The 13,593-nt window shown below is 40.0% G+C and overlaps 1 protein-coding gene across 4 annotated transcripts in view; it reads right to left on the bottom strand.

The window, feature by feature from the left end:
- Nucleotides 1-13,593, bottom strand: part of ANO4 (anoctamin 4) — a 425,083-nt gene that overhangs the window by 41,633 nt on the left and 369,857 nt on the right. For all 4 annotated transcript variants that reach the window (XM_054444369.2, XM_063646628.1, XM_063646629.1 and 1 more), the window contains 3 exons: nucleotides 7,743-7,825; nucleotides 3,160-3,300; nucleotides 186-350 (listed from right to left, as the gene is read on the bottom strand). In XM_054444369.2, coding sequence (XP_054300344.1) covers nucleotides 186-350; nucleotides 3,160-3,300; nucleotides 7,743-7,825 — 389 coding nt within the window. The remainder of the gene's footprint in view (nucleotides 1-185; nucleotides 351-3,159; nucleotides 3,301-7,742; nucleotides 7,826-13,593) is intronic.

The following is a 13,593-nucleotide window of genomic DNA, read 5'->3' as shown; positions in this document are numbered from 1 at the left end:
TGAATCAAGACTTTTAAGCACCCAGACCCAAGTGCATCTTCATGCCAGGCACTTTGCTGCCAGGACATCAGTGCTATGTGAATGGCCCACCTCTCTGAGGCCAGATCCCCTTAGCAACAGAAGAAAACTGTCACTTGCAGCCCACACATTTTGATCCGTTTGGCTAGCCACTGCAGCTCACTTACCACGTTCAGCAACATAATGATACAAAAGTTGATGCACACAGCAGTTCCTGTGGTTGCAACCTGAGAGTTATTCCTGATTAACGCCCACTTAAAGGCAGCGAAAGTGCTGACAGTCACCACCCGGTAAATGACGATCCCGAACACGGCAGCAATCACCACGCAGATCTGGCAGGAAGACAAGACACCCAGTGAACCTCTTGCTGGAATGTTACAGGAAGAGGATTCACGTTCCTGGAACATCCTCTGATGGGAAAAGGAAGTAACGCCATGGCAGTACTGCTCAAGAGATCATAATCAAATGCATACTTTTCATTGTGGTTAATACTTTCTCTTACCTTTTTCTATTTTCTTTTTTATTAAAATAAAAGAACTACATTGCTTGAAAGTTGAGAATGTGTGTAAGCTATGGGACAACACTTTTTAATGCAGAATATACATTGAGCAGATGGACAAATATTCATATGGAAATCCTATCATGTCACTCTTCGGTTTAAAATTGTTTATTGGTTTCCTATTATTCTAGGATAAAAGCAAAACCTTTACGCAGCCTGCCAAGACCCTCTCTAGCCCCTTTGGGCACCATTCTTCCTTCCCTCTGGGGTCCCCACATCTTCTCTCATTACATCAAACGGGCTAAGCACCCTTAATCATCAAGACTATTTCCTTTGCCTGTAATACCTACCCACCCAATCTCTTGCCGAACACACACACACACACACAGCCTAGTTAACACCTACTCATCCTTCCTCACTTCTCAGCTCAAACACCACTTCATAATAAAAGTTCTTCATGACTCCCGGACTATTTGTTGTCATATGGGAGCCATACCATATGGGTACATCTTTTTTCAGGACACTACTTATAATTTCTAACAATCTGTTTGACTATTCTCAGGCTCCCCTACTAGAAAGTAAGCTCCATAAGGACAGGGAAGGAGTCTTTTTCGCTCACGTGGTTTCTACAGCACCTTAGCATAATTACAGGTGCATAGTAAGTGCTCAGTTATTTGCTGTTGAGTGAATCAACTATGTGATAGATACATATCTTGTTAATCTGATATTCACACAGACTGAAGCATGTTTCCCTGAAGATTTTATGGCATTTAAGAACAATACAGCATATCTTCTTTCTCTATGAAATGCAGTTGTCCCTCAGTATCCTCATGAGGGATTGGCCCAGAACCACCCCCCAACACCATGATACCAAAATCCACAGATGCTCAAGTCCATTCTATAAAATAGTATAGTATTTGCATACAACCTGTACACAACCTCCTATATACTTTAAATCATCTCTGGATTACTTATAATACCTGATACAATGTAAATGTTATGTAAATAGTTATACTGTATTGTTTAGGAAATAATGACATGTAGCTGTACATGTTCAGTACAGCCACAACTAAACATTTTTTTTTTTAAATTTTCATCTGTGGCTGGTTGAATTCATAAATGCAGAACCCACAGACACGTAGGGCCGACTTTAGTGCAAATCTGAGACTCCAAAAAGTTTTGTGACTTTCATTAGGTGATTACCTAATATTAACATGTCTTAGAGACCTTAACCCACTTAATTATCAAAGGCTAGACCTTGAAGCCAGGCCTCAGGAAGGCCTCTGCTGATTTAGAGATTCCTTTCTTCACAAAAGTATTCCTGTTTTGCACAAAATTTATTTTCTGCTTACTTTTAAGGGACATATGTTCTAAAAGCTCAAGCACAAGTCCTAGCTCAGACTGGCCAAAATAACAATAAAATAAACAAAAACCTGTCCAGATCTTAATTGTAGTGCCATTGATCAGGAGACAGGTAAAATCTATGCTGAAATTCAGACAAGGATGGCAATGAGGTAGGATGGACAGCTGGCTGGATTCAAAGTCAGAGGAGAGATTAGAGCCCTAGTTCAGCTATCACCCAGCAGTGTGACCTTGGGCAAGCTTGTCCTTTCCATAGCTCCAGCCTCCTGTGTTCCAAGTTCCCCATCCATAGAACACGAAAAGCTTAATCTATGTCTATGGGTCTTTGTAAGAAACAATACAATAAATATGAATATGTACATAGAAGGCAAAGCATGACACAATTGCTTAAAAGCAGTATCTGTAGATAGGCATGGATTTGAATCTTGGTCTGAGCCAAGGAGTCTGGGTAAGCTGCCTAGCCCTTCATCTCCCCAGTTTCTTCACTGGCAAAAGGGAGTAGGCTGTCTGGATTTGCTATAGTCTTGTTCTTCCTACTCTAATGGTCTAGGCATATATTTATATACTCATCATTTGAAAAAAGGAAAGGAGGATCCTAATCGTCCTTTACTGTTCTAAAATGACATTTCAGAAACATCTGCGTATGTTTTGTTAAGTAATTAACAGTGTTAAAGTTAATTACTAAGACTGCTTTTTAGGAAAAGCTAAAAACTCAGGTCTGTTTTTCAAACTGACATGATCATTAGTGAGTCAGGAAATTAATTTTAGGAGGCTAATCTGTCATTAAAAATATACTATAATAAAACAAAATCAGAGCTTATGCATATTATAAAGGTGAGCACTGTTTTACTTACACTGTTTTATACATCTATTTGCTTGGCATATTCGGGGTTATGACAGAGAATATATTTCTTACTGTATGGGCATGGTGAAAAGTTTGAAAAACACTACTGTAAATCCTGTCTCACATTTTTGACTCCTTTCAGCATCACATAGTAGCATATGGCAAGAGGATAGAATATCAGATTAGAGGGTCTCAGCTCTTAGCTACCTACTGGCTGACCTTGGGGAAGCCCCATAACCTGTTGGAGTCTCAGTTGTTCCATCTGTAAAATGGGGATAGCAATACCATCCCTGATCACCAAACAAAGTTACTGTGAGGAATAAATAACAAAGTACAAAAATATTTTGTAGAACTATGCAAATGCCCAATATGATTACTGTTATTATGCTATAGGTTTGTACTTTATGAAACAAATATTTTTTAAAAAGTTTCAAACCATAAAAAATATTCCAGATGCAGAAACGATAAGTCTGCTGCATTTATCTGTAAATGCTTGATAAGGTTCTGGCTTTCCAGAAATTGGATTCATCCGCTCTTTCTTGGAATACTTGGCTTCAAACTGGGGTCGTATTTCTTCCTAAAGGACAAGCAGACACATTTTAATGCACTAAAGAGGTGCTCACACAATAAAAAAAGAAATATCATTTTACCCCACCATAAAACAGAGTCAACAGCTGCCACACTAATTAGTCAACCAATGAACTGCCCAGGCTTAAATGTTTGAAAATTGGCCACTTGAAGAAAATCTAAAGAGTGAAGATCAAGATTTACTATCATCAAAAGCAAAGAAATTTGGACTAACAGTTACATTTATCAGTTAACTTATAAAACTATGCTTGAAGAAAAAACCACCCTAAGAATGGTATTTTAAAAGGGACAAGCTGTCCTGTCCTAATGGTTTGGAACAACTAATAAGCTTTTACTTTTATTACCAGAGAGTGATAAGAAACACCAGGACAAAGAAGGCTTCTCTACAGGAAAATGTTCAAAATCCATTTTGTAAGTTATAATGACAATATAATTCTTAGTTTCCTCCAGCAATTTTTTTTTGCATTTTTAGATTTAGTTCACTAAAAACATGGTGAATCTACTTTTTAATAAGTTCCTATAGGAGTCATTCATCTTTAACCAATAGACTTTAGGTATATTCTTAATTCTTAATTGAAAACAAGGTAAGCACGTTTCAAAACCAGTTAAAATCAAGGTCCCTCCAATTCTAAATCAAACAGATTTTATATCATTTAGCTGAGCCTCCTGAATGTGAAAAGCTTCTGACTAAAAACCAATTATGAGATTAGGAAAAGGCAATCAGCAAGATGGTACACTGATGTGGTTCCCGTTAATTAAGCATGCATTATGTTTGAGAGTTTTGGGAGAAGATGGCAAATGAGCAGAAACTCTGCTGAAATGGAGATTGAGTTAATCCAGGCAGAAATGGTCAAGATTCGGATGAAGGTACTGACAGAAAGCAAGGAACGAGCTGATAGAAGAGAGGTCATGGAGAGAGAGCCCAGTTTGGTAGCAGCCTGCCCATGTAGCATGAAGGATGGCCTTCACATGGCTCAGCCTGGCTCCTGCCACTGAATTAGCCCAAGGCTGGACTTCCCTCAGGGGTAGGTCATGGGTAAGATCAGCAGGAGATACATTAGGAGCAGGCTCTGTCTTTCACTTATTTTAGGCAGCTACACTTGAGGAGATAAACACAGCAGACCTAGAATCTTCTGCTTCTTTGGGAAACTTTCAATTTATTAGGCCATAAGTGTCATCAAGAGCCCTTGAGCTAGTCATCCGAGAACTAAGGCCAATCATGGAGACAGGTCTGTGTTCCTGGATGTATGTGTCCATTTTCATACTGCTATGAAGAAATACCCAAGACTGGGTAAGTTATAAAGAAAAAGAGGGTTAATGGACTCACAGTTGCACATGGCTGGGGAGGCCTCACAGTCACGGTGGAAGGTGAAGGAGGAGCAAAGACACATCTTACATGGTGGCAGGCAAGAGAGAGCATGTGCAGGGGATGTCCCCTTTATAAAACCATCAGATCTCACGAGACTTATTCACTATCATGAGAACAGCACAGGAAAAACCCACCCCCACGATTCAGTTACCTCCCACCAGGTCCATCCCCCAACACATGGGGATTATGGGAGCTACAACTAAAGATGAGATTTGGGTGGGGACACAGCCAAACCGTATCACCGGGTGTTATAGGCCAAATTGTGTCTTGCTTCCCCCAAATTCATCTGCTGAAGTCCTAACCCCTAGTACTGAATGTGACCATATGTGGAAACAGGTTTTTTTTATAGCAGTAATTAAGTTCAAATGAGGTAATTACGGTGGACCCTACTCCAATATGACTGGTGTCTTTATAAGAAGAGGATATTTGGACACAGAGACACCAGAGGGAAGACAATGTGAAGACACAGGGAGAAGATGGCCATCTATAAGCCAAGAAGAGATGCCTAGAACAGATCCTTCCCTGATGGTTCTTAAAAAGAACCAACCCTGCTAACACCTTGGCTTGGACTTCTAGCCTCCAGAACTGTAAGCATGTAAGTTTCTATTGTTGAAGCCACCCAGCCTGTAGTACTTTGTTATGGCAGCCCTGACAAACTAATGTGTGAGGTTGCCCCAGAAGGTCTGCAGCGAGTCTGGGTTTTTCTGCACAATAAAGTGGAAACCATGGGCTAGAAGTGAGTCATTTCCACAAGGAATCCCAAGCTGGGAATGGCTACGTATGTAGGCTCCTGTACAAAGGTATGCAGAGTGAGAGGACAATTCAACACTCCACGCTTTTTATCAGGGGCTGGGAAGACAGAAGGCTCCACACTTATAAGGGATACATACGTTCCCCAGAAGGGTGCCCACATAGGGGCCCACCACAAATGCCAAAAATGATTGTAGACTGGTTTGGTCAAAGTTACTCAAATAGGGCCACACTTTACAGAGAGAAGGGGAAAATTTAGTCCCACTTCTTTTCATTAGAGATTTTTAAAGTCCAAAGGTGAAGTAAATTGCCCAAGGTGATTCCCAGGAAAGAACATTTTCCATCCCACTGGGAACTGTTCCCATGAACACACGTAACCAGAAACAGTAGAATGGTACCACACAAGAGGAATTTCTGAATGCAGTCCGGCTGCTACCAATAGATGTCATAGTCAGCCTGGGAAGCTTCTTCAAACCTAGAATATATAGGTATACACACACACACATATATATATGTATATATATTTTACATATATATATTTATTTACATATATAAAATAAATTTATTTACATATATAAAAATATATATATGTACATATTTTTTTTAGGTTCTAGGTGTATATATACATATATATATGTTTGAAAATTGGCCACTTGAAAAAAATCTATGTATATATATGTATATGTATGTGTGTGTGTGTGTATATATATATATACCTAGAACCTAGAAAAAAATATATATATATACACATGTATTTATTTATTTGAGACAGGATCTCGCTCTGTCACTCAGGCTGGAGTGCAGTGGTGCAATCTTGGCTCACTGCAACCTCCACCTTCTGGGTTCAAGCGATTCTTGTGCCTCAGCCTCCCAAGTAGCTGGGATCACAGGTGCGTGCCACCACACCCAGCTAATTTTTCTGTTTTTAGTAGTGATGGGGTTTCACCATATTGGCCAGGCTGGTCTCGAACTCCTGGCCTGAAGACACAGGGAGAAGATGGCCATCTATAAGCTATCCTCAAATCCTCCTCCTGGCCTGAAGTGTTACCCCTTCCTTGGCCTCCCAAAGTGCTGGGATTACAGGTGTGAGCCACTGCACCTGGCCTGGAGAATATTTATAAAAACATGAGAGAAAGCCTTATCAGGAGAACAAGGATTGCTGAAAATCTCAGTGTCATGTATCAAAACCTCCTGTTGTACACCTGAAGTACATTCAAAACCAAACCAAACCAAACCAAAAAACTGCCCAAACATGTTCATGGGAGAAGGGGAACAGGCAGCCATTCAGGAGGCATAGTTTGAAGGAAACAAACAACAACAACAAAAATACCTCTCAGAATTACTTCCTCCACCAAGCCTACCACAGGGCTAAAATTCACATCATTCATATTTCTGAAAGATTCTTTTTGATACATGAAAATATATACATGTGTTCCCTTCAAGGAAAACACATACTAATAGCCATGATCACATTATACATATATGAGTAGTTTATCTGATTTACTGGCACAGCAAAGCTCTGAGGAAATGAGACTCAGGAGGGGTAAGAGATAATGAACAAGAGGGAGGAGAGTGGGGCTGAGGCCTGGACCAACTGTCAAGGGAAGCAGGGTCCAAGAGGGGACCGTGGTGACCATGCCCAGTGTGGGTACTTTAGAATTCCGACAGGAATAGGGGCAAGAAGAGAGTATCAGAACCAGACAGGTCAGGAGGAGAACAACGGACTGGCCTAGAAGATGCTAAGGGACAGTGGTGGGACTAAGTCTGGCCCTCCTTGGCAGTTTTTTCTAGAGCTGGCCCTCCATTTAACCACGTCTCCCAAAGTGGCTGCTTCAGAGTGGATTGTCCCCAGCACTGAACACTTGATGTCATACTTCAGAGCCTGTGCACATCTGGGCACTGTCCTGGGTGCTGCTCACAGACGCATTGTCTTTGGGTAATTCTCTTGGAAGGATTGCTTCCATGTACCTGGAGATGTCAAATGAATGCTCTTTTTCTGCTGAAGTTAAAGAAAAAAGGATGATTTTTAAGAAAATGGAAAAAAAAAAGCTGCACCACCAATTCTTCTGGTGCCTCTACCTACAAGTGGAATTCTTCACTTAATCAAGGGATTTGATTTCACTAAGGAATCAAAAATTAAAAAAAATTGTCAGTCCGTTTTTATACTGCTTGAAATTTTCTGAAAAGGCAACTGAAAATGCTTTATGAGCACACCTGACTTCCGTCACAGAACAGAGAGTGACGATTTGGGGGGGGTCGTGTGGTTCTGGGTGATTTGCTTTTTACAACATTCTGAGGTAAATGATACAAACCTCCTCTTCTTCCCAGTCTATCAAATCCCAGTCATAAGCAATTACTGCTCGCCGTCTTTTCCAAAACTCCAGGAAAACTGTTGCTGGAACAAGCAGAGAAAGACAAAGACATTTTTGAATAAAAGTAAAACAAGGCTCTTAACTGTGTCACCGAATAATGAAGCCAGTGCCAAGAATGACAGTTGTTAGTGTAAGCATCATCGAATATCAGAATTTCCAGCTGAACTTCATTTCACAAGGACTATTTTCTGAGAATTACTAAGCTTGTGTCAGACATAATGAAAAACAAGAGATTTCACTTAGAATTGAATTAAGCTGATTTACAAGTTGAGGCAGAACAGACTTATTAGAATGACAAATTCTTACATTCTGGGATGTCAGGATTCAGAAAACTGGGTTACCGACATCTATCTAATTGATACAGCATTTATTTTTATTTTATTTTATTTTTTCTATTGCCTAAACATGGGTAAGCAAGCACTTATTTTTTAAAGTGAGAGGCAGGTAGGAGCAGAAAAGTCAAAACGAAACTTGGCAGTTCACATGTATTTGGTAGTGATTTCCTGTCCCTTCAAATCCTCCTCACAGCAAATACCTATGTAAAATATATTTTCCTGTTTTACTGGCAGGAGTCCTGTTGTTTCTCTTTTCTCCAAACCATTTCTTTGTTGCCACAATGAGGGTAAAAGTGGGTAAGTCTATTAAGAACTTTCTCCAGTAAGTGCAAGGTGGCTGGCCTCCCCATGCAGAGAAATCTGGGAGTTATCTTCATTCAGCCAAGGTAATTTTTTACTCAATTCAATGAAAGCATATCAACTTAAATGAATTATTGAGCATTATGCAATAAAAGAGAAACAGAGAGAAAATAAGACACAAGACACACTCCTGCTGCCTTGGAAGGCAAAAATGCAAATGCGGGGGCACACACACACACATGCATACAGACACACACACACTCTCTCACTCACACTCTGAGAATTACTATAAGGATATAACAGACATACCCTAGGAGAGAGAATGGGTGGATATTTCTCTTTTGGGCCTTGTCGTGCAGTTAGACTTACAGAAGGTAATAATAAATATATATTAGGAATCCATTTCATGAAGGAAAGTAAATTATGTAAATGGCCATGTCAAAAAAATATAATTACTTTCTTCTTTTCTATTCTCCCTTGTTCACACATTACCTCCTCCTTAGTAGTATGCAGACACTGAAGACATATTCTTAAAATAAGTAGCTAGAAAGACAGTATAGAGTGACAGATAAGAGTTCTCGGGCATGTAGCCTAGACAGTCCTAAATTTGAAATCCAGATCAGATACAAGCTGTGCTACTGTTGGCAAATCAATTAACTTTTCTAAGCCTTAATTTCCGGATAAGCAAAAGAAGGAGGGTAATACAGGTCCACAATCCCTTATCTGCAATGCCAAAATTCAAAATGCTTTAAAAATTTTAAGTGTTTTTCCCCTAAGTTTGGCAGAAACTCATCTGGTGGGTTAGCCCTGACCTGGACTGATGTGAGGCTACATATAACCTCTATTTATTCTTCTTAGTGAGACTTTTCATGTATTAAAAGTAGCCATACTAATGTATTTGAGTACATTAGTATGTATTCCCCAGGCCTCCTGGGGCATTTAATAATATATGGTATATTCAGTGCCTTTCTAAAATCTGAAAGATTCTGAGTAGTTACAGTTGTTAGGCAAGATACACCTAAAATAATCAAATGTCTTATTCCGGAAGATAGAAATTAAAACAAATATATGTGTTTATCTGTATCAATGGTGAGCAGCTATTTTCTACTGGAGTCCTTCCAGTGAGTCTTGCTGTCCCAGGGATCCCCGAGACCATCCCCAGGTTTGATTTACTAGGAAGATTCACAGGACACAGAATACAGTTGTACTGATGGCTAAGATTTATTACAGTGAAACACTATAAAGCGAAATCTGCAAAGGGAAAAGGTGCATGGAGCAAAATAGGGAGGAAACAGGACAAGCTTCCAAGAGTTGTCTCCCAATGAAGTCACACAGGATGTACTTAATTCCTCCGCAACGAGCCGTGACAACACACGTGAAATGCTGTTTGACAGGCAAGCTTGTTAGAAACTCAGTGCCCAGGGTTTTTATTGGGGGCTGGTCACATAGGCACCAGCTGCTTAGCACGTACTAAAATTCCAGAGTTCCAGAGAGAAAGCATAAATTGTATTGTTGGCACATGCAGTTTATGCATCACGAGTTACCCTCAGCAGTCAGGGTGGTGGAAACTGTCTTGAAAGCCAAGTTCCCAGACACCAGCCAAGGGCCACCCTCGCAAGCAGGCCTTTCTAAAGCAGGCCTGCTGTGTTAACTCTTTTCTGCACGCTTGCCCTCTGCCTCACCAAACTGTCTTTGCACAAAGTCCCTGGGATATTTCCTTTATCAGGTCCTCTAGCTCCTCAAGCAAATGCCACTTTATAAAGACTTTCCCTCCTTGGTCTCTAGGGTCTCCCTGTTCTTGAAGAGACAAATGGCCCAGCCCCTGAATATGTGGCTATTTTCCATGAAAATCAGGAAGGTACCTCCATGAGCATAAAGACACTTGATGGGGGACCATTCTGGGACGGCCTCAGGCCATAGGATTCATATCCAGTCTGTCTTACTGGCAGCTGCTGCTCTCATTACGCCCTACCAACCCTCTATGGTTCTCATCTGAGGGAAGTGACTTCTAAGATGAGCCAGTGGCTGTCACAATTATTCCATCACCCTTCTTCAGTATTCCTGTTGAATCCTGCCTGGAGGAAACAGAGATTCTAACCATTAATTCCCTGTGTTAGTCTGTTCAGGCTGCTGTAACAAAATACCATAAACTGGGTAGCTTCTAAACAATAGAAATTTATTTCTTACTGGTCTGGAGACTCGGAAATCCAAGATCAAGGCACCAGCAGATTTGGTGTCTGGCGAGGGTCGCTTTCTGGTTCATAGATGGCACCTGCCAGCTGTGCCCTTACATGGTGGGAGAGGTAGTTAGCTCTCTGGGGTCTCTTTTATAAGTACAATAATCCAACCATGATGGCTTTGCTCTCATGCCCTAATCACTTTCCAGAGGCCCCCCTTACTAATACCTTCACCTTAAAGAATAGGATTTCAACATATGAATTTGGGGGAACATAAATATTCACACTATAATATTCCCTTTTTTGGCTAATAATCCTCTCCTTTCTTCCATTATAGTACTCAAGAGGAAGAGAAGAAGAAATTAGCTGCTTGCGCAACTGCCATTCCCTTGTCGGTATGTTTGGGTGAAATGCCCATTCATTTGAGGAAGAAGAATCTGCCTCTATTTGTACCTACGAAATGTAATCAAACAAAGACAGGTTGTCTCTTTTCAAGGCAAAGTTCCAATCCCTCATTATGCCATGGTTTAAACTCCCTCCTCTGAATACTCACAGCCTTGGGAGCCCCTGCACTTTCAGTGTGCCTAGTTATACACTGTCTTATGTCATGAGCTCACACTTTCTTGTCTCCTTCAAAGGTGGTTTATGCTATACATATTTTTGTTATATATATATATCTTTGTTTTATATATATATATCTTTGTTTTATATAAAGATATATCTATATCTTTATGTTTTATATAAAGATATATCTATATCTATGTTTTATATAAAGATATATCTATATCTTTATGTTTTATATAAAGATATATGTGTGTGTGTATATATATATTTCTCTTATACTATCTGGCACTATGATAAGTTTGATTAAAAAGTGTATTTCTTTTATGACTTTATTCTCAAGACGAAATTCCTAAGAGTTTTGTCAAGTGTTTGTTTTTTTTTTCTTTTGGTAGACGGAACTCTTTCCACAAGAATTTTCTCAGCTAAAGCATCAGCATGCTTAGCCTTACTGCTGGCATTTTGAACTCCTTAGATTCCAATCTATCATTTTACATTGCTAATGATTTCTCTAAATCCAGATCCAACCAGGTGTCCTGGGAATCAGTGGAGCCACATCACCTATAGAATAAAATCTGTTAGAAGCTCACGATGCAAAGCTCATAAGCCCAACTCGCTCTGCCCTGACTTGCACCTCAGACTCCAGGCTAACTCACTAACACTTTCACACATGAGCTGTTTTATGCTTTCTCAGTTTGCCCACACCATTTCCTTAGCGAGTAATGCTTTTCCCTATTTGGGTCCATCTGGTCAACTCCCACCCTCACTTTCAGGTTTAGCCCCGTGTGTTCTGTAACTACGCCCCCTGAATCATCCCTGTGCACCCATGCTGAGTTGTGCACACAACTCTAGGTCAGCGCTAATCACACCATTCAGCACTGTAAAAACAAAACCAATAAAAACCCAAACCCGGATCATATCTATGACTAGTTTATGGACTTCTTGAGAACAGAGCTGTATCTCAGTTGTCTTTATACCTTCAGAGTCTAGCACAGCAACTGGCACACAGAGAGGCTCCGTAAATGCATAAATGAAATGCTGTCCTGAGAATGAAAGCAAATGTGGAAAACTATTCTTAATTTTCTAAATATTTTCATATGCTTATAAGAAATTAAGATATGAATTTGAAGAATATGCAGCTACATTTTCTGAATGCTTTACACACCAGGGCCTATTAAATAACTTAATAATAGTATCAACATTTGAAACTTATTATGCTTCTCTTTTGGTCTTGCAATAAAAGTGTGATTCTGTTTTAACTATCACTCCCATTATTTGGTTGTACGGACCCCGTGGCAGATACTACCAACTGTCCTCTAAGATTCTTTCTTTCTTTCCTCCACAATAAAATGATTGTTGCTGAGAATATGGTTGCCTATATATATAGTATTATCCAGATACCCTTGCTCTGGATGTGACAAAAGGATAGTTCTCAGTAGTGAAATACGAGCACAGGTGATATGATGTGTAGTACTTGCCTGTTGACTTCTTAAAACATTGCGGGGTGCTTTTTCCATATCCACTTTCCCCTTCTGGATGAGTAGAATCCAGGTGACCCAGTGAGACCATGAAAGTGATGACAGGGTCTGGGGGTATGGGAAACGCACTTTTGTAGGAACATGAGTCCCTGAGTGACCATGTGGAGTGGAGTTGTCTGCCAGCCTGGAATGCTCACTTCATACTTTTACATATGATAGAAATTAATTTCTGTGTTTTTTTAAAGCCACTGAATGATGTTAGGCCTTTGTGCTACAGTGATCTAACCTTATCTTAATGAACATAGGCATTTTACCTTAATGGAGATGAAGTCACCTGGTCACCGAGACATTGCATTGAAGGCATGAAGATGAAACAACCTGTCTACCATTTCCCTCACAGATCTTAGAAAAGGACACTCTCAGGCCACAACATCTGACACTCAATTAATTGTATTTACAAGACAGAGTTTTGCATGCTTTTTCTGCTCCATTTTCTACCATCACCTCCACCACGCACCTACCTATCCACAAATAAAATCTACCCACAAATAAAAATAAAAATAAAAATCTACCCACAAATAAAGTTCATCTGAGGTGTTAACACCAATTCCAAATAGCAATCTTCTCACAACGTTAGTCGACATATTAGGGAAATCTGAGGATTCCACTCTCTAAGTAAAGGTAGGATCAGGCGTAGTGTTCAGGCAGGTTAGTGTTCAGATACTGGGACACTCTTGGCTCAGAATCACAGACCGTTGAGAAGGGTGTCTCATAAGGCCCATCATGGACACAAAAGGGACAGGACTGAATGTTCTTCAGGCCACACCCTATTATTTTCTTTTTTTTATTATTATACTTTAAGTTCTAGGATACATGTGCACAACGTGCAGATTTGTTACATATGTATACATGTGCCATGTAGGTTTGCTGCACCCATTAA

Source organism: Pongo pygmaeus, chromosome 10 (genome assembly GCF_028885625.2).
Source record: "Pongo pygmaeus isolate AG05252 chromosome 10, NHGRI_mPonPyg2-v2.0_pri, whole genome shotgun sequence".
Taxonomy (NCBI): Eukaryota; Metazoa; Chordata; class Mammalia; order Primates; family Hominidae; genus Pongo; species Pongo pygmaeus.
The sequence above is the reverse complement of the archived record's forward strand: the minus strand, read 5'-3'. Positions and strand labels throughout refer to the sequence as shown.